This window comes from Schistosoma mansoni, chromosome W (assembly GCF_000237925.1).
Source record: "Schistosoma mansoni strain Puerto Rico chromosome W, complete genome".
NCBI classification, from domain to species: domain Eukaryota; kingdom Metazoa; phylum Platyhelminthes; class Trematoda; order Strigeidida; family Schistosomatidae; genus Schistosoma; species Schistosoma mansoni.
This window is the reverse complement of record NC_031502.1, coordinates 50203889-50227868: the sequence shown is the minus strand read 5'-3', so window position 1 is coordinate 50227868 and position 23980 is coordinate 50203889. Positions and strand designations below refer to the sequence as shown.

Below are 23980 nucleotides of genomic sequence, written 5' to 3'. Positions count from 1 at the left end.
AATTCAGGTTATCATAATGATTTGTTAATTGAATGGAAATATTACTAAAACGATAGCTGTAAACGAATCGCAAATCAGGGAACAAATAGTACAAAACACTAGAAAAGAAACATTGGATCATTGTTATACGATGCAGAAATCAAAGGAAAACAACCTGAAACCTAAGAAAATTTCACGTCATTATAGAATATAACAATTCATGGCCACTAAACAGTACGTGTTAATGAGACAGAGTTTTGTAGTGGTTGTATTTCTTCAACATAGTCTAAGCCTAAACTCTGTTCTGAATCAACAGTTTGGTCGACTGTATCATCTGCCACCTAGAAAGAACAATGAAATATATATATAGTTAAAGACTTTGTATTTGAGGTGAGATATGATAATTCAACAAAACAATAAGCGTAAACTGATGACGAATATCAAATAATAATAAATATGAAACAGACACGAACAGGATCAGTTTCTTGCTACCGAGAGAAGCATGATAATTTTCAGCAATGACCGATTCACCTACAAATCTCAATTCATCTGTTAGGGTCGAAAAGTTGAATAATCAATTTATTCTTTAAAATTAGTATATTGCTGTTCCACATGAAGTTTCAATCTTTAAACAATCAAATCATCTTTAGGGCTTACTGTAAATATCCAACTGATATACAGTTGGAGACAAACCATATCCACGACCAAAAGATCAGATATTAATACTTCAGTAGGTTCCGGTAGACAGGTATAATACTATCCTTGACTTAGGGTATATATACGATATTCAGGCTAATAAACACATACAACACAATTTAGTGATTCAGAATCGATATCGCAATATAAAATCCAATTACAAGGAGAGGATCTATTGAACCCATAGAGAATATCTATGATGTCAGACAAGTGAAAAGTTGTAACAACATTATAGATCCTATGCTTAGTTAAAAATCCGGCAGGAGAACCCAGTGAAATAAAGCTTTGACGTTAGACGGACTTTTTATGGACACTAACAATAGATATCACCTATGATTACTGTGTAATTTCACCAAAGCTACCATTTTAAAACATTTTTTCATTAAAGGGAACCAATATTATTTTATACTTGGTCCTGTACTGTTCCAGTTGGATAGATAAGTGGAAACTGTAAATGTTAGACACAGAAACACAGTGTTTTATGTTCAGAATGTCCTTAATTTAATTTAGATTTAAATTAAGATTCTGTCAGTCTGCTAATTGTATAGTTGAATTGGGTCAAAAATGCAAATGACTAAGGGATGCTTCGTATGTGGAACTGATCTATGACGAATACACGACAATACTTCAACGATGACAACCACATGCACTTGAGAGGACAGGACTTTTAAAACAGATTTCAGGCTTCAAGAAAAGATGATTATATGCATAAACACCACAGTATATATGGTATTGTACAATAGAGAGCGACCGAATATAATACGTTCGAATTACGTAACATTGTAAAATCACAAGGTTCACAATAATATCGAGGTATGGAAAGTTTATGGTAATGATTAATGTTATAGCAACACCAAAAGGTCACAGCAATAATGATATGGGTTGATCCTAACAGATTCCCTACAAGACAAAAGATATGAATGTGAAGAATATTCCAGAATATAAACCAGAAAAGTATTGCATGACCACAACCACCCTCAGTAAAATATCCTAAATACGTCTACCAGCTTGAAATGTTAAGTTGAAAAGTCTCCCAACACGAAAAGATAGGGATACACGCCTTCGCCTCTTCGTTGTATCTGCTACGCTCCCACCAACTACAGTTCGGATAAAGCAACGGATGGGTTTTATAAAAATCTTTCTGATCTCCTAAAAAAATCCTGATTGTAGAATTTTCATAGTTTAAATCACAAACTGACCTTAGTTAAACTACCATTTAAAGTCTGGAAGCACTGGACGACCATTTCGACCTAGTGTGGGACTCGACAGTGCGCATCCACAACTTCGCATCGAGGAAACTAAGTGTTGGATACCGGGTGTGATCCAGAAGTTAAGCGTTCGCGTGAGAGACAAATATCCTAGGGTAGTGAATGCGCACTGCTGAAGAGTCCCAGACTAGGAAGAAACGGCCGTCCGGTGTTCTTATGCTCTAAATAGCGATTTAACTAAGATCAGTTCGTGACTTAAACTATGAAAATCATTTTCTACCTTGTTAGCATATGTCGTCATGTTTAAAAGTAATAATCTTTTGGTACACTAGATAAACTTTTCTTTTTCTGTCAGTGTGATAAAATGAAATAATATAGTACTACTCCATGTCTAACAGTGTCAAGTTTTTATCTAACTTGTCGTTCTGTGATATGTATGTGTACAACCACCAACCACTGTACAACAATAGTTATGACGCTGAACCATCACCCTTATTAGAACAAAATAACCCTTTTTGTGGATGTATTTAAAGCTAGAAGGTTAGTTTTGATGTATTAATCGCTTAACTAACTGGAGTACTCCATTAGCTGGGTTTGTATTAACTGCCTTAATCACTTTGGTAGTTCACGGCATTGTAATATATCAGGTGTAGAAAGTGAAAAATATAACCGTTTTCCTTCAATATACTTCTGTGGTTCCTTATTTTAATTGCCAATGGTAATAAAACTCCCCTTATTCTCATCTGAAGTGCTGTTTTAATGAGTCTGAGAGATTGCGTTGCTAAAGTAGTACACCAAGACTGTCGTTTTTGCCTATTACAAACCAAGATATCCATTTTCTGGTACTACAAAGTTATATGCGATTGATACCATTAGAATGTGACGTAACTGAGTAACGAAATACGGGTTTGAGTAATATTCTTTGAATTACGCTACAAGTAGAGATATCACCTAAAGGCTTTAATAAAGTAGCGATCATATAGCTTTAATTCTAATTTTTAGACTTACGAGCAAAAGTTCTAAAGACCTAAGTATACAGAATGGCTTCACACCATAGTCATAGTGGACAAAGTGAATAAAGTAATTGGTAGCTCCAGTGACAGAGAACGATTTACATTTTAGGATAGTAAGTAAAATGTAACTAATGACATTGAAATGAAATCACTTACTGACTCTTCAGCCCTTAACACTTCCTCAATATCATCATCGTCATCATCAACATCTGATTTGTCATCGTTTAAAGACGATTGTTTTTTCACTGGTGCAAACACCCTGACTATGGACGGTGAACTCCCTCCTGAATTCGCCCTTCCAGGAGATTCGACCTTACCAACACTACTCAAAGCCGGAGAATTCGGTGTTAAAGGTCGCGGAGAATCTGTAGATCCAATTACAGATGTACGCATTTGCGTTCTGCTGCTGTGATTAGTGACTACTTCTTGAAGGGGAGTTTCCTGGGAAGTGTTTATAGCTTCTTTAACTTTTGACGAACCATTAACGTTGCGATTTGGAGTGTTGAGTGTTTTATCTGATACCTGGGATTCAAAACTAGTAAAATCAAATAAAACAAAGTTAATTTAAATTTCAATTAGGATAAAACATGCGCTATAAACTAGAAATATTTCATACACGCCTATATAACTAAAATAGTGGACTAGTTTATCTATTTGGTAAACAATTTAATGGAGTATTCTGTATGTGGCAGAACTATGTTGCGATGATTTAACTTTTATTTAATATGTGACTTATTCGAAGCTTGTTCAATCAATCCTCGCCAGTAAAAGTCAAAAAGTATTTTAAGGGCAAACATAATAAATGAAGGTGAAAGCCTAATACACAGGCATATGCCTGACTAGTTAGATACTAGAAATATGTTATATTATACAGTTAATTAACTTCAGTAGAATCCAGTTCAAGCAGTGTGAGAGGTTCTTACTACTTTTATTATAAATATCACTTCCAAACATAATTTACAATAGTCTTTTTTATCGATTTACCACTGGCAATGAAAATTTTCTCTAATACGCTAGAATGTGAAGCAGCTTTGTAGTGAGATGTCCCATCTTTGAGTTTTCAAACACTAGTTGGTTTAACTAAAATCTAAAACCGTGACAAAGTAAATATCCATGTCGGAGATTACTATCAGTAATAAATTATCAAAATGGTACGGCACATTTGCTGACATTAAAGAACGAATTTGAAGTCACAAAAACAAAGTCCTATGGAGATTTTCTAGTTATTTTCAATTACCATAGGAAACTCATTTGAATATGGTAAATGATCTATTTCGACCAAGAACTACAAAATGGCTTCTTGAAAGTCACTGTATGATAATTAAGAAGCTAATCCTATTTGCTTTCACACAGAATTTATCCTACTTATTTTACCTTGAGAAAACCCTACTTAATGTAGATGCTTGAAGAAAATTTAATTATCACAACATTGATGTTTTTCGATTTTCACATAGACAATAGATGTCCACTGAATGTGACAGACCATCTCCACACTGACCAAAAAGTATTACACATCATACTACATAAATATTTTAGATATGTTGAACTGAAGTAAGACCGTTGAGCTTAAGTACTTTATCATCATTTGTGAGGTTACAGGTCTGGAAGAATTTTTATCAATAGAATCTGATATCACACATTTCAAGAGACAGGAAGTGAATCCCAACATTTGTGTTTACAATTTTCAAAATGGACGTGAAAATGAATAAAACAACAAAGGCTGAGAGAAGAGACTGTGTAGTAGAAAAACTTATGATAAATTCGAAACACTGTTTTTTTTCGTTTTAAGCTGTGGTGATGAACATGTATCTTTTAAAATTGGGGAAAACAAAACTCAAATTTAACGAGGAGGAAGTCCTGACTTATGGACTTGAGGCGGTGTTCGATTAATTAAACTCAGACTCCCGAAAAACCTATGCTACACACAGCAGCTACACAGCGTAACATGTTCAAACCAAACTTATATTACATATTTATGGCTATCTGTTACGATATATCTTTGGAAATATAACTCAACGGTACAAAGCAAGTACAAAGGATTAATTACTTCTAATTCAGCAAAGTATTATTTTCTTAGGACAAACGACCAAACAGTAACAGCTTTGATTAATTCATACAAGCATATAAGCAAAGCACAAAAACTAAAACAATCATGCTACCATAAAGGGATGAAGCAACCACGGACGTGTAAAATAGCAAGGAATATAAAAAGGCTTATTGAAACATGTACATGCAGGAGAGTGGAAACTTGATATAAACAGTTAAAACTGACAGTTAATTGAATCTAGTCAATACAATTACTGGATACATTCATTAGACAAACTAATAACAATAAATATTGCGGAGCCTTCTGTAAATCTAGCAGTTCATACTCTAAGGACATTGAGAATCTAGCATTATGACAGTCTTACGTAAAGACGTATTGGCTAATTAAGAAATTCTAGCCAGAATACTTTGTGGAAAACTGTTTACTTATTTATTTGAACACATAAATATTGGTACAAGGAGGCACCAGATATATATGCGCCACACGGAAAACTGTTAACAAACCATAGATGAAAATACATGAAAATCCCATATGATCTCTAAACCTTATCTATAGTAAAAATACTCACAAACTATTCAAGTAGAAAGATATTTATGCCTGTAACTTCCAGGTAGAATTCTACGTGCATGAAATAGTACTTTTACGACGAAAAAAGAAAGATAAAATTAAGTTAAGCAGAAATAGGATAGGATTATAAAAATGCTACAATGAAATGCATTTCGTGTAGAAACGAAACAAGCACTTGTTCATAATAATGATACTACCTCGTTTTACGACTCTGTAAGACAGGTATTCTGCTTGATCTAAAATAAGAAACAAACAAAGTTTACGTAAACGGGAAAAAAAATACCAAAAATTACTATAAATATAATTCCCTGAGAACTTACTTATTACGTGAATTATTTGATGCTGAAGTAGATGAATCTGAAAGCAAGAACAAAATGACAATAAAAGAAACGAAACAAACACTAGAAACTTCAATAACAGTCGACTTTTTTACCCAAAAGTAAAAGGTTAGTCACAAGTTAGTATATATTACTAAATGACGTGACGCTTAAAGTAGCAAACTCATTTGGCAAGTGCTGATCCGTTTACTGATAGTTTCATTTACATTTTACTTCAGTAAGTCACACCATTAACAGTCAGTTTGGTTATTAATCTTCACGCTTACTGGTTAATTATTATTCTAGATGTATATTACCATTATTTGTCCTCACAAACAGGTAGCTTCGATAAAGGTAAGTGCCAGTAGGTGTTGTACAGTCGATAATACTAAGGTGTACAGACAGTTAGATAGTTTTCACATGTAAGGAGCACCATCAGTCATGCTCTTTTACCATAAATGAATGTAGCGGTTAGAAAGGGTAGCCCTATAAAATAGTGAATACTGCTCTGCCAACGATAAGTTACGAGGAGCAAACAACAAGGACTACTCACAAAAATGTCATGTGACTGGTATCAGTTTCCCGGCTTTTACTTGATTATAACATTTCACCTGCGGTTACTAAACACAAAAATTGCTATCATTTCTACGCTGACTTATTTTGCAAAACGGTATGGTTGATCACTTCGGTATCCCCCAACGAGGGTGTGCGCAAAAGAGCGCATATCAATAAGGCGAGAATCAATAAGAGCGAACACCAAAAGGATGATCTAATGGTGTAACGTAGATATTCTTTGCATTAATAAACTTTTACAGTAGATTAATACGCTTAAACGTATAAATTCAGGTCTGATTTACTTCCATGCAAGTAGTTTAGTATTGTTGTTACCTCCTGTTACCTTCTGACATGCCGTTGTTGGACCACTAGGATGAACTGTCCGATTTTCGATTCATTTATTCTGTTCCTGTTTTAGAGCGTCAATAGCGCAGCTACTAAATGATGTATCATTTTGCTTGGTGGAGCTGTCGGTACTTTATTCTACTGATTACTCTCGTATTTGCCTTAGTTCTATATGGATAATTGCACAGCATTAACCTAGTTTTCTGTATGGTATTACACAGATATCTAAGTCTTGTCGTACTGTTTTGATGATCAATTTTACGCGAGTGCCTCCAATTAACCATCATACTTTTTGATGTCCCATTTTTCATACACCCTTATTAGAGTACACTAATTAAGATGTACAGTGGAACTTTTCGTAAAGGAACGACATCGGGATGTCATCATGAAACCGTAACAAATATTCCGCAATAAACTATTATGATAATACATAAGACTATCTTATGAATCCGCATGAATAACAAACTTTATCGCTGTTTAGTTCATTAAGAGAATCCAAAAAAGACAATACTCTACCGCATGAAATAAACGATGCTTGTTTACGAGTACATTTCCTTACCTGTTTCATCTATTTTTTGGTTCCGGAGGTGTTTAAGTGTTTCAATCAAGTTCAGTAGCACTGGAGAGTTGCTTGAATTGCGTTCAGTAGGTAGAATGGCCATCAACTTATCTCGGTCAAGAAGTTCTAGATGTTTCTACAAGCTAAAGATTGTAAACAACACCAAACCATCTGCGCTTCATCCATTAGGACATTTAACGTATTTTCAAGTTTCATCATATTCATAAAATCGACCAATAGGGATGCTATGATCAAGCCTTGCTAAAAATGAGTGAGATATGGAATGGGTATACTATACCATCTTCTGTAGACCATAAGGACCGAATGGACTGATTTGAAAGCGGTATTCCTTCGGCATAGTTGTGCTTTTCTAGAGCTAAGTATACTGCTGCCTTTAGCTGGGCCTAGTAACGAGACGTTATCGACATTACACAGGTACTTCAAGCTTTGGTAAAATACCCTCTTCGTTTAGGGACCTGATAAGAGCCTCCTTCAAATTGATTTCTTCATCTCCCATTTTATCAAGAGTATACATGAAAAACAATATTTGAAGGGATTTCGTATCGCGTCCTCAACTAATATGCTTGGAGGTGAACAATCTAGAAGACAAAACACAGAAGCCATTGTTAATTAAACCTTAACTGGCCAACTGAAATGAATATACTTGGTGCATGAAAATGCTGTTCATTAAATTCCATAAGTGTTACGTAATTTGCAGGATGGAATAAGTGTTCAGTCCTGACAAACCGAAACGGTCTTAGGACGTAACTATTTGTGAAGAGTAATCATCAAATAGTTAGGGTATAAATCACGCAACCAGTAAGTTTTAAAGAGAACAGCTTTAAATCAATTCTGAAAATATGTGAAGAGCACGTGATTATTTGAATTCTAAATACATCATTGTTCCGAAAGTCCAAGTGAAACGCTATATAGAGGTGGATGTTAGGAGATTCTGTACAAAATGATATCATTCAGCTCTGAGAAAAACTGCTTCGAGTTTATTTCATAACTGGTCCGTGCACGGTCCTTGAACCCAGAGATCTTCTGAACAAATCGTGATAAAATTCCAAATTACAGACACATGGTAAACTCATAACGACTATTAAGAACCGAAGGCAAGTCACCAAATTAGCTAATATTTACAGTCAAAGGGACAGGTCAACTTAATGTACGACAACACTCAACCTGCTCATTCGTCGTGAAAGTCAACAGGGCGAAAACGCATGGCGCTGTTTCGAATCTCAAAGGACAGGCAGTCTATTTACTTACGTCAATCCTTGAGATTCGTACTGCTCTGAAAATCAAATTCCACTTCAAATGTACGAATAGAAGATGATGATGTTACTTGTTTTAATAGTATTCAAATGGTTCACAACTTCGTTCGAAAATCCAGACGTTCAATTCAGTTTCAGTTTGGAAAGGACAGGAGGCTTGATGGCCTGTGTTATTCCTCTCAACGGTGGTGTAGTGGTGAATAAATCCTCAAAATCAATAGCTCTGTAAGTGTTCGAAGTTGAATGCTGACCACATTTGTTTTAGTGGACTCATTTAGCTGAAGGCGCTCGGTCATGCATCCGTACCAGATCACGTTTTAGAACGGCGTGTGCAACATCTCCTGTGATCACTAACCAGATTAGATCAATCCCTCCTCGATATATTGATAACCCATCAAATATATCTTCCAAATTCCTCGCTTCTGACTTTTGATTTCACTGGATGGGCACGATTCAATTATAGGTGTTACTGGTAAAGTGTTGTCAAACTACAATACCTGTGATCTGGTACACTAGACAGTAAACTGTGAGTCCGTTCCTTTTAGAACTTCATAAATCGTTGCTTTGCATTGTTTTTTTATATATTGTTATATATTTTTCGTATTTTCGGATAATTATTTTCCTCGTTCATTCCTACACTTTAAACTCGTCATAACAGATCAGACTCCCAAGCTCTTTAAGACTAAGACTCTTACACCACCACAGCGAGGAAGCATTTCATGTAGGCGATCTGTCTCCAGACTACGAGAGACATTTAACCCTGACTGGTGCTGGTATCATAACCAGTATGAGAGGTCTTCTAGAAATTGCGAAAAACCCTGCAATTGTCCGATCTCCAAATCCACCGACACGAAAAACAACCCGGGAAACTTCCCAACCGGTACGCGTTAACGGCAACCATATCCGGCTAACATAACCGCTTTTATACGTCACAAATATGACCACGAAAGTTTGCTACCTCGTCGATACGGGCTCAGAAGTTAGCATTCTTCCTGCTTATTCTAACGAAAGGCTTCACGAATCTGTTTTAAGCTTACAGGCGGCAAATGAAAAGCCAATCGCTACATATGAAAAAAGGTACGTTTACTTTAACGTCAGCTTACGCAAACCCATCCACCGGATTTTCGTTGTAGCAGATGTTTCTATGCCAATCATTGGTATGGAACTCTTACAACGCCACAATGTACTCATCGATACGCGCAAACGGAGGCTGGTAGACGGAAACACTAATTCATCTGTTTGCGTAACTTCTTTTAACGGTTACAGATTATCCCCAGTTAAAATTAGGCACACCATAGGCCCATTATATCAACCATTACTCGATAAGTACTCTGAGATATGCCAACCGAAATTGCCATGTGTAACCAGCAATGTTACACATCACGACCACAGGACCACCTATATTCTCGAAAGCACACCGACTGGCTCCCGAAAAGCTGAAGTTGGCCAAAAACGAATTTGACCACATGTTAGAGTTAGGAATCACTAGACCGTCAAACAGCCCATCGGCATCTCCTTTGCACATGGTTCCTAAAAGGGACAACAACGATTGCTGCCCAACTGGTGATTATCGGCGTTTGAATGCAGAAACCATTCCCAATCGTTACCCGTTGCCTCACATTCACGATTTGACAGCTACCTTGAAAGGTAAAACTGTCTTTTCGAAAATCGACTTGGTTAAGGCCTGTAACCAAATCTCTGTGGCTACTGACGATATTCCGAAACTGCTATCGTCACTCTACGAATTTTCGCGAATGCCTTTCGGCCTGAGAAATGCCGTTCAAACCTTCCAAAGGTTCATAGACGACGTCTTCCGAGGTCTCAACTTTGTACATGCGTTTGTCGATGACTGTCTCACAGCAGGTCCGGACAGAGAATCATATCTCCAGCCTCTGGACATTGTTTTCGAACGACTCCAAAGGCATGGCATTACTGTCAACATTCAGAAATGCCAAATCGGAACAAACTCTTTAGACTTCTTAGGACACACCATTGATGCTCAAGGCATCCGACCCCTTAGAAGCAAAGTGGCGGCCATTCTAGATTACCCAGAACCGGCCATCATTAAGCGATTGGGCACATTTAACGGCCTTGTAAGTTTCTACACACGGTTCATACCGAAATGCACATCCCTTGTGAAACCGCTAACCGCCCAATTCCGTGGAAATGCGAAATCCATTAATCTGTACGACACTGTGCGAAAAGCATTCTCCACAATTAAGGAACTTATCGCAAAGGCAATCATGCTGGCATATAAGGACACTCGAGCACCCATCAGTATCGCAGTAGACGCATCCAACTCAGCAATCGAAGGAGTCTTACAACAATGGGTTAACCACTCCTAGCAACTTTTAGGATATTTCTCGAGACGGTTGCTAGACACTGAATCGAGGTACAGCACGTTCGGTAGGGAACTCCTAGCTGTGTATTGTGCTGCACGACATTTTCAACACTCTATCGAACGCAGAGAATTCACCCTTTTTACTGATCATAAACCTCCTACTTTCTGTTTATGCTCATCTTCAGACAAGTACTCACCGCGAGAGTCTCGACAACTGGACTACATTTCGCAGTTTACTTCAGATATACAATAAATTTCTGGAGCAAACAATGTAGTTGCAGACGTCTTGTCTCGTATAACTTCCCTGAACATATTCCAAGGAATCGACCTTCTGAAACTCGCCCAGCTTCGAAAAAACACTGACCTTCAACATGAGTTATCATCAACAACTCTTAAACTGCGCATCAAACAGATGGGAACAGGTAAAGAAACCTTACTATGTGACATCTACAGGTGGGGATCGTCCACTCGTGCCGAAACATCATCGACGCAACGTATTCAATACGTTGCACAATCTTTCACATCCAGGTGTTCGTGCATCCATCAAGCTTATAGCCGAACGGCTTTTTTCTGGTCTGGTATGAACAAAGACGTGAGGGAGTGGGCACGCTCCTAGGTCATTAGACACGACAAATGTGCCTTAGGCTCCTTCAAAACCCCTGATGCTCGTTTCGGCCACGTTCATCCGGATTTGGTAGGACCTTTACCAGATTCAAACGGATACTCTTATCTTGTAACCTGCGTAAACCATTTCACTCGGTGGCCAGAAGCTGTACTTATTGAGGACATTACTGCTGAAACTGTGGCTCGCGCCTTCGACGATCGATGAGTAACGAATTTCGACTGCCCTTCAACCATCACTGTGGTGTGGTCTACTTATATCTATATAAGTAGTATATGGTGTTGGTCAGACATAGAATGTATTTTCGCAGAAGACCGATGAAGAAAGAACTGAAATGAAGCGCAATCGTTTGGAAAATGCATGAGCAATGGAATTAGAGAAGAAACAGTGAAGATTGAAACAATTGGTTGTTAATTTGCAAATTGACTGTTCATTGTTTGGTTATCAGAATTTACTGAGATAGTCTGTAATCTTAGCTTAAATACATTCGATTGTCCCCAACTAGTGTTCTGTTCACTACATCACTACAGACCGCGGATGCCAGTTGAAATCCGGACTTTTCCGTTGTCTGACAGCACTATTAGGAATCACTCGCTTCCGAACAACCGCCCACCACCCACAAGCAAACGGTTCGGTAGAACGTTTTCATCGACAACTAAAAGCTTCACTATCAGCTACAAACGTTTCACAGTGAACAGACGCTCTTCCACTCGTCTTACTAGGTATCCGCAATGCAGTGAAAGCTGACATTGGATACACTACATCTAAACTCGTTTATGGAACGACACTCCGACTTCCAGGAGAATTCATGGATCCTTCAGCTTCTCCAATGAACATGGATCTAAACTCCTACATGAGCAGGCTTACAAACACCAGGGGTTCAGTCAAACGTGTGACCACTTTACTGCAATCAATCGATGTTTTCGTTCAACCTGACTTACGACATAGTACACATGTCTTCGTTCGTCGAGACTCACATCGACGACCCCTCGAATCAGCATACGAAGGACCCTTCAAAGTTCTTCAGTATAAACCTAAGTACTATATAGTCGATAAGAACGACACTAACGATAACGTCAGTATCGATCGAATCCAAGCAGCGTATTTAGAAGGAAGTCCTATCCACGTCGATTTGATTTCAGTACATTTGAACGACATTGCTCCTACACTTTTAGAACCTCATCCAACAGCCAACACACACGTCGATACTTCGTCAGCGTCTGAAAATAAACTTGAGACAACGCGTTCTGGAAAAAGAGTAAGATTTCCGGAACATTTAAACGTCTATTGCACTTAAGACACGAGCTTTATCTCGATTTTCCCTTGTGTTATATATTATAAAAAATTGAATATGCTCATTTTTGTATATTTATTCCAAAAAAACAATTTCTTTTACTGACAAGCGTATGTTTTTTATGAAAAAACAAAAAATTTGTTTTTGAATCGCTTTTACACTGTCGCAAGTGTATTAGTTTATTTACATTTTTTCGCTCGCTCTGTCTTTACGTAAGCACGAGTGCATTTCGACCATGCATTTACACATTCTATTTTTTCTTTTCCAGGACGGCTGGAAAAGAACAATGAAGTTCATGAAGAACCGATATTTTGATTGTACCTTGTTTTACAATTCATGGGTCGTTATAGTATCGAAAAACGACCAGACGCTGCTAAACATAGCAAGCTATCAGAAGAGTGTTTACCAACGACAAACTCGTTAGGTTTAAACTTTTGGCCGGCTACGTCGTAGGGTCGTCACTACCTCATTAGGAGGGGAGTGACCTGTGGCTGTAAATAAATAACCAAAATCAATAGCTCTGTAAGTGTTCGAAGTTGAATGCTGACCACATTTGTTTTAGTGGACTCATTTAGCTGAAGGCGCTCGGTCATGCATCCGTACCAGATCACGTTTTAGAACGGCGTGTGCAACATCTCCTGTGATCACTAACCAGATTAGATCAATCCCTCCTCGATATATTGATAACCCATCAAATATATCTTCCAAATTCCTCGCTTCTGACTTTTGATTTCACTGGATGGGCACGATTCAATTATAGGTGTTACTGGTAAAGTGTTGTCAAACTGCAATACCTGCGGTATTTTCAGTGGTCTCTCAGTTGATCCAACTTTCTTTGGAAAAGTTGACAGACGGAGCTTCAGTATAGTGTTGAGGTAATGAACTCCACTAATTGATGATTCGATGGGAAAACCGACGGTCATCTGACAAGTAATTTGCTCCAGGCTTGTGAACTTTCTCGGAGTGTTCTCGTAACTTCTCTGTTTTGGAGGACAAATGATTGGGGCATACAGGCGCAAATTTAACACTAATTAATTTGAAAACTGTAATCAAGTCACCTCTGGTTCTTCGATATAACAACGGGAACAGGTTTAGTTTAGCCAGGCGAGCATCATACAAAAGCTTCGCTATTCCGGTAGTCAGCTTAGTTGCTGTCCTGTGAACCTTTTCCAAAGGCTCACTGTCCTTTACGAGTAGAGGCTAGCCCCTTGTATGTGGTACTCAAGTTTAGGACACACAAATACTGCATATAAAGTCTATGAAGTTTTAGCGTCGATATGAATAAAGGACTTATGTGTTGACCATAAGGTTCTAAAACCTTTGGCCGCTTCTGCATGACAGCGTGCAGTGGTTTAGCTCAATGTTAGTCATCATGAAAGTATCTGTACCTTGATGACCAATATGCATCACAATAGACTTAGAAGTATTTATCAACAACTGCCAATTTTGAGACCATTCAGACAACTTCTTCAGGCCATTCTGAAGTTCTAAGCTATCAACCTTTTAATCGCTCCCCATATATTGAGATCGTCGGCATATAGCAAGACCGATGATGATAGTGGACGAGGAGGGGCATTTACATATAGGGGGAATAACATTGCCCCCATCTGACGGAACGGAAGAAACTTTGGCCTGCAAAACCTCCATTTCTAGTGGCAGCACTTCACCAAAACCTCCACGTAGAGACCCAGGTATGTAGAACGAGCAGAAGAAAAGTATTAGTAAATTAGTATGTTGCACTGTCCATAGCTAATGATGTACCATGCTTCCTTTTTGAAAGACTGCAGAAGTGTTTTGAGACTATATCAGCTGACAGCAAATTACGGGACTTCACTACCTTTGGCGAGTAGAATTTGTGACTAAGGTCCAACTAACGGGTTGGTATACCTAGTTTTCAGATATCTCTTCTAAGTTTCTCTTTCAGACTAAACTTATCTACCTCACCTAGAGTTTATGACGTTGGTAATCATTAGAAGGTCGCCTCTGATGTGCTTATATTCTAGAAGGCGGAGATTCAATTACTTGGGTAGCTCAACGTGGGAGTGAGTTTGAGTGACTCGCCTTTTGATAAGCTCAAAGTTCTGTTGTCCTTTTATAGGAAAGGAGGAAACACTTTAGTGCCATGCTCTTAATAGGATGAATAAGGCGGTTGGAGATTACATAGGAGGATACCTTGTATACAGTTTACCAGAGATGTACTCCGTATTTATCGGTGAAATGCTTGACCTAATGACACTTTTTGCCTGATTTGGCTTGGGATACCAGACCATTAAATACAAGAACACCTAGATCTTCAACTGATGATCCTTCTAAAGGGAAACTACCTAGGTTATATGTATAATCTGCTAAATGTCTCGGATGGACTACGTCGCACCTTGGAATGTTAAAACTAATTCCATTGTTCTCTGTCCATTTCTGAAGGTGAGTCAGATTCTTCTGAACAGCCAGCTGATAATTCAAGTTGCCCACTTTTCTCCGCGGCTAGATATCATCGGCAAAAGGTCATATCACAGAGCATGCTTGTTGAGGATGGTCATTCGTAGAGCTTCCACAAGCTAGAGGTCCTAACACTAACCCATAGAGACCTTAATGGAACATTCTCTTGGTTGAGAAAACGTAAATATTTCCTCTACCCTTGAAAAGTCGTTTATTTAGATACAGTTCAGCCCAATATATCAGTGGTAACTTAATGCCTATCAGCCTGAGATTTATGGCAAGACATATATGTTGGACCCCATTGAAAGGTTTGAAGAATTGATAGTAACTGATTCCTGGCAGAACCTGCATTCCATTTATGCAGATAGGACCAATAATCAACAAGGGTATATAAATAGGTACAGCCCCAGTGAAACTACTAACATGAACTGCATTGGTTAACTAAAAACATCTAAATAAATATTTATGGAGACATCTTGGCGAAGCAATAAATAGATTTATACAGTGGAACGGTTTAACGGATTTACTGTTTTTATAAGGTAACAAGAAGCCCTTGAGTATAGATTGTGACTTTGACAAATGCGTACGCTGGGTGTATGGTACACATTTGAGAAAAGGCGCTGTAGACCCATGCCTTAAACTCATTTTACACAAAAAAGAACTGAAAGACAGGGGAAAAGAGTGAACAGGGTGAACATATATAAATTATAAACAATACTTAAGTGTGTGAAGTTGGACAAAGGTATGCTTGAACACTTGACAAAGTCCATGTTAATTCTTATCACTAGAATGGACTGACTTTAAAAAATCTAACGACTAAGCATGCAAACAAGGGGCCAATAATTGTAAGTTGCAACTAGGTTGAATGGGTCAAAATAGCGGAGAAAAAGCTGAAGCAAGAAGTGGAAAGACCATTTGTTAGGCTCGAGAACATAACATCAGAACGTTAAGTGTGTGTAAGTGTTAATAATTTCATCGCCTCGGCATTTTTCGCATCCTGTTTACCACTTCCTTTTTATACAACTCCAACCTCTTAGTGATCGCGTATGAGCGTGGATTAGCCTGTCAGAAGTTATCTAGGTACATTATGGAACCCAACATGAAATTGAAAAAGTGGATCCAAAAGGCACCAAACATAAGCCAAAGCCTGAATGTCATTAAATAGTTACCTTATGTGCTATCATGAAACCCTTATAAAAGAATGTGTTTTACCCCAAAATCATAAGTGGACCGAAACCATCACCCTTACAATCAATGTTCGCTGAGCAGTAAATCCAGTCAATCTCCTTTTGCGATGCTAGGCTCCTACGAAGTGAATTTTAGGCTAGACATATTGTCTTACTCGAAGTTCCATATCCTATATCCTGATTAAAAACGTTATTTCTGTGAATACTTCACTGGAAGTGTATCAGACAGTTACAACTTGTAGGTTGTATGTTAGACGTCGATGCAGTATCGCACATTACATCGGGAAGAAGTATGAGTTTCCACACAAGTCGTTAGTAACTGCAAAGGTATAGAGATAAACATACATTTCTCAAAGCATGTGGGACAGTGCAGGGTTAAAGAAACGGTTAGTAAAGACATATTTTGTGATAATTTTTCGTCATTATTCACATACTTCAAAACTTAGTTGTTATTGAATGTAAACTAGTCTTTTAATTTGCCATTGACCTTCACATATATTTGGAGTTTGACAACACCATCACCTGCAACACCTAGTTGATCGAAGGAAACCAAACCAGTAAAACCAAAAGCCAGAAATGGAGGGGTTTGAAGATATTTCGAGAATCGAATGGTCTAAGCTGACTGGCAGTTGCAAAAGATGCGCAGCACAGTGTAACCATTGGTGATCTGGTGAGGACTGCTGATCGAGCGTCTTCAACAAGAGTGTGTTCAGTAAAATTAATGAGGCCAGCGTCAATGACAGAGACATGCGGAACTGTTTGTTTTGGATATTCACTTAATACTACAGAGTTAACCGACGGCAGAACACGCTTGTGGCTTCACCATTTTACCAACTTAGTCACTCATTTCTTTTATATATGATCGCTGCCTCTGAGAAAGTTTCTGGAAGTGATAGACACAGTTACGATCTCGTCGTGAACTAATAGGGTAGCCTTAGAGTAGTGTGAACATCTTTCATCAGTTAGTAGGGCGGCGAATTTGCACTAGGAAGTCTACAAACGTTTATGCCGTTCTTCACTTGATCAACATCAACAAAGAGATTTTCACCGTTCTCTGTGAAGCCTCAAAGTCCATTTCGAAGTATTTTGATAAGCATAGTGGGCTTATTATCGCATCCCCTACAGCGTTTTCCCCACATAACTAACTTTTCTCTACTTATTCAATTAGTGCACGCGAACTTTGAGAAAATATCTTAAAATTTGAGACACAAGACGGAAAATTAGACTGTGTTCACATGTCACACTCTGTGTAAGTAGTCAAGTCTTGGTATTCGAAAAACGTTTGAAAGTATCTGGTAATGTAATACGATATCACTTATGTGTACTAATGTTTATGGCTTCAACCTGACTTTAAAAATTGTAGGAAAATCAGCTGGTGAATTGGCTATGCAATATTTCCCTAAGATTGCCCAACTACTCATCAATGGGAATGAGAATCCGAAACACAATCCAAATGCCCATCTAAAAGGACCACAACCTCAACGTACCAGAAAACCTGGGAAAACGATCACGGTTTGAGATGACCTTGAAAACCTTGAAACTAACTCTGGCCTTCCTCTTACTCTACAGGATAAAAATGACAGGATGCTCTGTAACGAGCTGAACAGAAAGCTCAAACATCCTGAGATCGAGTAACTGACTGTTACATGGTTTACCTAGTGGGAGGACTCCAAGCATCAATATCATCCAAGCTTCCTTCAAGTAGCGTTCACCAACACTATTGACGTAGAGGACGTTCTGATAGCTAGTCACCTGCTGAAATCAGAAGGGGACTTAAGTATACTGCCTGATATACCATATTTTGAGCGCAACCACATCAGGAACATCCCTGAAGAATCTCGCGAGACGTTCTTTCTCGGAAAAAATATCATTGTACAAAGTGTCCCAGAAAATACAGATTATGATATTATACAGTTGGAATTCGTAAGGATTTTATTATTATTGCTATCTACGAGCAGCTTATGGGTGCATAAGTGTTGTGAAGAAACCATTTCAGGTTTCTTCCGAAAGGCAATAAGAGACAAGTTTCAATGGTATTAGCATAATACTTGCCATATTAAAAAGATCAGGTTCTGTGTTGTGAGGAAGAATATTGAGTAGAAATGGAGGAAAGACGAAATACATAAATAGTTTAATAAGGGTGTTTACGAACACGGAACAAGAACGAACGATTATATATGTGTCGCCAAATGAACGACAAAAAAAGAAAAAAAGGCAAGGATCAAGAATAAGTAAATGAGAAAATAACTCATTACTACAGTAACATGCGACGGTAAAATGAGTGTTTGTGCAGTAATAGTTCCGAGTGATGTACAATCAAATATCAACATGTGAGTCATATATACATAGTGAAGATAAAATCAAGGTGAGAGGCTAATTGATTTAAGTGTAACATAAGTTGTTGTCTTAGTTGCAAACATCAGATGCTTATGAATCATATTATTTAGAAGGAGAAGAGAGAGAAAAAAGAAATGAACAACTGATGAAAGGGTGTAACCATGATAATAAGAATGTAATGAATATCGACCTCTGAAGTAAACCATTGATTTTATAAAACTTTTCAGCGCACTCAAGTAACTACACTTAAATTTATGTAATAGGATAAAGAGCAAAACCGGAGGTTCAAAAACACATTGACTCAACAAGTGGTGCGATTAACCAAGGTAGACGCGGATTCTGGAAGCCGGTTAAGGAAGATAACTTTCACATTCTCTCAAATGGCGGTAGACACTTTCGAAGCATTTCCTGCTGACAGACGTCGGTTACCAACTGGAATCCACATGCATCCAGACAAGCCACACGATGCAAGGATCAAGCGAAAATGCAAATTGCGACTAACTGTCCATATGTGAACTGTCAAGATCAAGGAAAAATGTCGAAGTGACAGGGGCTACCGACATGGAAGACACAATGTACGTAGGTTGCCTGGCCATTCACATGAAGTCCGTTCAGAAAAACTGGACTAAACAGCTCACGCGTCCCAAATCAAAGGCATTCATCAATGCCAAAAGGTAATATGAGAGGGATGGCCTCACTACCAGATCAAGCTCATTCCGTTATACAACCTCCCTTCGACAAGCCGAGACCAATTTTCCCCAGTCCTTAGGTCTCAATGGCTCAAACAACAACGATGTTGACGCCGCCGAACTTCTGGCAGCACAGTATTTCCAAGACATTCAACTGCACCATAACAACTGCATTGACGCTAGCTTCACTTTCGACTCAACAGGACTCTCAGGGGTGAATCTGAGCGCTGACTTGGTATGCTGGAAGCTGCAGCAGCTAAAAAGAGGCACTTCTCCTGGCCCAGATATGGTCCATCAACCATACTGAGAGAAGCAGCTCCAATCTTGGCAAAATCGCTTAGTGTGATTTTGTCACATTCGTCAAGTCGAGGTAGGGTATTAGAAAATTGCAACCTGTCACACATGACACCGATTATCAACGGAGACTGACGGAGCGAACCATTAAGCTACCACCCAGTAGCACTCCTCTCAATGCCCTCAAAAATTATGGAGTTCCTGATCCAACGGTGTTAATGTCTAACTGCTGAGGAGTCCCATAATAGGACGAAACGGCCGTCCAGTGCTTCCAGGTTTTCGATGGCGGTCTAGCTTCAACTGACTCATGATTTCAACTGTGAAAATACTTACTATCCATCAAAATCTTCTTCACCCTGACACCATGGTTTCAGGAAGCGTCATCCTCGTATAATCAACCTACAGACGGCAGTATACAGATGAACAACCATCCTTGACCGCAAGCTTTTGATAGGATCAGTAAGGTCAAACGAGCAGAAATCAGGCTACCATTACTTGGTTGGCTTACTTCGCATCTTTAAGGTCAGGGTAAACTTCACTTTCACTCAAGCTACAGAATGTTCTAGTAGGGTCTCCCAGGGCTCGGTACCAGGACTTTTTCTTTACTTAATCCATATAAATGACCTTCTTTAACAAGTATGGCCGGGTTTATGACTTTTCGCTGGCGATGTGAAATTCTGGAGAGAAGTTTACTACCAAGATGACAAGCTGACACTTTAGGAGGATTTGACTCGACTTCAAAGTTGGGCAGATAACAACAGACCTACCTTTAGCACTTTGAAGTGTGAAGTAGTCCATCTGAGACATGTTGCAGACTACGAATATAAGTTAGGTGACTCCCCTTCAGAGGTATCCCAAGTTGAAAAGATCTAGGAGTGTTGGTACTCTATGATCTGAAGTTTTACATCAACTGCGACAAAATATGTTCCGAACAAACCTTGAATTAGCAACATTGAGGCGCATTTTGGGGCAGTTTGACGGATGGAATTTCCACCTGATCTTCAACTGTTTTATTCCACTCCACTTAGGACATGGAAATGCAGCGTTTCCTCCCTCACTCCATAAGAATACGGGCGCTCTGGAACGTATCCTACGGCCAGCCACGAAATCACTTCGAGGAGTCAAATTCAAGTCTTATGAAGACCTCCTTGAATCACTGAACCTTTACCCGATAGGGTGCAGGCATATTAAAGGTGATCTAATGACTTCTGGAATCTGAAACACTTTTGGGCATCCCCTCAAACAAACTATTAAGTTTAATCCCAACACAAACCTTAGGATTAACACTGAGAAATCGGAGACAACACAGTAAAACGGGCTGTAGGCACATTTTTTATTCCTTAAGAGTAGACAAATGTTGGAATTCCCAGCTGGCTGAGCTAGTACAAACGACTTTCCAGCAGTTCTTTAAGAGGAAACTTGACATATAAGAACTAAGCACAGTATCTCGCTATAATTTACCGATTCTTTTTTCTTCTCTTTTGTCGTTAAATACACCTTGGTTCTTACCAGTAGACATCAGTGAAAGCTTCTTCTATTCCATCAAAAACTATTTGGACCTATAGATCACTAACTTAGATGATTTGTGTTATGTGACTGAGAACCTATTTGAGTTAGACTTGAATTGTATGACTAGCCAGCTAACGTCGAAGCACATGTTACGGTCATTACCTAACGTGAATTACCTTTTCTTAGTATCTAGATACTCTGACTTCTTTGATGACCGTGCAACACAAACGACGTTGTTATAGAGACATACTAGTAAGAGTAGGTACAAGGAATAGTGTGTGACAACTGCTGCATGGACCAGTCCATGGAGTGCAATTAGCTGATGTGCATTGGTTGTCTTCGACCCTGACGAAGATCGGTTAACTGTTCGACATTCAGGGACCCGACTGCCGGATGATCTGGCGAGGGCTCAGTGAAATTTCACTCGCTCAATAAACTATTTTGAGCCTACCATTACCTTAGCTGCTGAAGCCTGCCCGTATCATTGAAATCAATTTTTTTCAGGATATATGTTTACCTAATAAATAATATTTTCCATAGTTTTTCAGTCTTTATGTGATCTATACAGTATCTAAAGTGTAAACCAGACCAATGCAGCGTTTGAATTTCAAACGGCTGAATGTATTAGCTTTACACAACTATCTACAACAGGTGGATTGGGATGTTCACCCCCAACTTGAAGTGAATGCTCATTGGGATTTCTTACTGCACACGATCTTATGTGCTACTGAGCGTTCAGTTCCTCAAATGGTTCCAAAAAGCTACAAACAACCTGCAATCATCAAGAACCGCACTCGTCGGTTGCTAAGCCGCAAAAGGCACTGTTGGGCTGAATATAAACGAACTGACAATAACGACGCACACAGGCAATACAAACATATAAGGAACATATGCTCAAAGGCAATGAGAGAAGACAGGCTTCAGTACCAGATCAAGCTTATCGATAAATTTGTCTCCAATCCGAAAAGCCTATTTCGTTACGCAGCTTTTCTTTGACAAGGCGAAACCGAAGTTTCTCAACTGCTAGGTCCTAACGGTCCGACCAATAACGACGGTGATGCCGCTAACCTTTTGGCTGAACAATACTCTCAGACATCCCAGCCGACTCACATCAACTTTACCGGTGGAAGCTTCACCTGCACCTGTACAGGACTTTCCGAAGTGGACCTGGGTGCTGACCTGGTGCTCCGTAAACTGCAACACCTAAGAAAAGGCACTTCTCCCTGTCCGGATATGGTTCATTCTGCTATATTGAGGGAATCAGCTTCAATCCTGGCATCACCACTCAGCGTGATGTTTTCACTCTCGCTAAGCCGAGGCGAACTGCAGGAAATTTAGAAGCTGACTCACATCACACCAATTTTCAAAGGAGGTCGATGCAGTGAACCCTCAAGCTACCGACCAGTGGCCCTTTTCTCCATACCTTCTAAAATTATGGAATCTTTAGTATACGACGGTATACAAAAATACTTATTATCCTTAAAGTTCTTCTCACCCCAACAGCACGGTTTAAAAAAGGGTCATTCTTGTATGACCAACCTGCTGACTGTGGTGGATAGATGGACAACCATCCTTAATCGCAAGGGGAAGGTTGACGTCATTTACCTTGATTTCTCAAAAGCTTTTGATAGGGTCAACCACATATGTCTTATCAATAAGCTTAGACGACTGGGTATCAAACCCCCTCTGATTGACTGGCTGACTTCATAACTAGAAAACCGACATTTTATGGTCAGGGTTAACTTCACTCTCTCAGGCTATGGAATGTTCTAGTGGAGTCCCCCAGGGCTCAATACTAGGACCTCTTCTCTTCTTGATTTACATTAACGATCTTCCTCAACAAGTTTCATCTGATTTATTGCTTTTTGCTGATGACGTGAAACTTTGGAGAGAGATACGTAACCATAAGAATATACTAGTACTTCTGGGGGATCTGACTGGACTTCAAAGTTGGACAGAAGACAACGGACTTACCTTCAACACTTCAAAGTGCAAAGTAGTCCATCTGCGACATGTTGCAGACTACAGTTACAACTCAGGAAACTCCTCTCTAGAGGTTTCCCAAGTCGAAAAAAATTTAGGAGTGTTGGTACCCTACGACCTGAAGTCGTATGCGAACCGTGACAGAAACGTCTCTCAAGCAAACCTTGCACTGGTAACATTGAAGCGCATTTTTGGCCAGTTTGACGGTAGAACCTTCCACATAATCTTCAACAGTTTTATTCGTCCCCACTTAGAGTACGGAAACATAGTATTTCCTCCCTCCCTCCAAAAGGATAAGGTCACTCTGGAACGTATACAACGTCGAGCCACGAAATCAGTTCGGGGACTCAAATTCAAACCTTATGAAGAGCGCCTCAAATCACTTAACCTTTACCCGTTAGAGTACAGGCGCCTTAGAAGTGACCTTCTTATGACTTACAGTATCCTGAATACTTCCGGTCATCCCCTTGAACATCTTCTTAAGCTTAGTCACAACACTAACCTAAGAGGTAAGACCCAGAAACTGGAGACCCAATATAACAGAACAGACTGCAGACACAACTTCTACTCCGTAAGAGTTGTCAAATGTTGGAATTCGCTAGTCCAAGCGACTTCCCAGGAGTTCTTTAAGAGGAAACTTGACTTATTCTTAAGGACTTAGGATAACATATTATTTTGACTTACCAAATTCTTTTTTTTCTCTATTATCGTCAATATACCTAGGTTCT

General features: G+C 39.0%; 1 protein-coding gene across 2 annotated transcripts; it reads right to left on the bottom strand.

The window, feature by feature from the left end:
• Nucleotides 1-206: 206 nt before the first annotated feature.
• On the bottom strand, nucleotides 207-8665 carry Smp_075290.1 (hypothetical protein; the record flags this gene model as incomplete). 2 transcript variants are annotated; one of them, XM_018790038.1, is made up of 8 exons in its annotated part: nucleotides 8556-8665; nucleotides 7726-7885; nucleotides 7585-7690; nucleotides 7455-7547; nucleotides 7287-7422; nucleotides 5831-5867; nucleotides 3053-3431; nucleotides 207-320 (listed from the first exon to the last, which is right to left on the bottom strand). In XM_018790038.1, exons 3-8 carry the CDS (start codon nucleotides 7642-7644, stop codon nucleotides 207-209), a joined length of 819 nt encoding a protein of 272 aa, XP_018655421.1. In that variant the 5' UTR covers nucleotides 7645-7690; nucleotides 7726-7885; nucleotides 8556-8665. The 2 variants fall into 2 exon arrangements, with proteins under 2 accessions (XP_018655421.1, XP_018655422.1); XM_018790039.1 differs by having other exon boundaries at nucleotides 7287-7690.
• Nucleotides 8666-23980: the final 15315 nt, after the last annotated feature.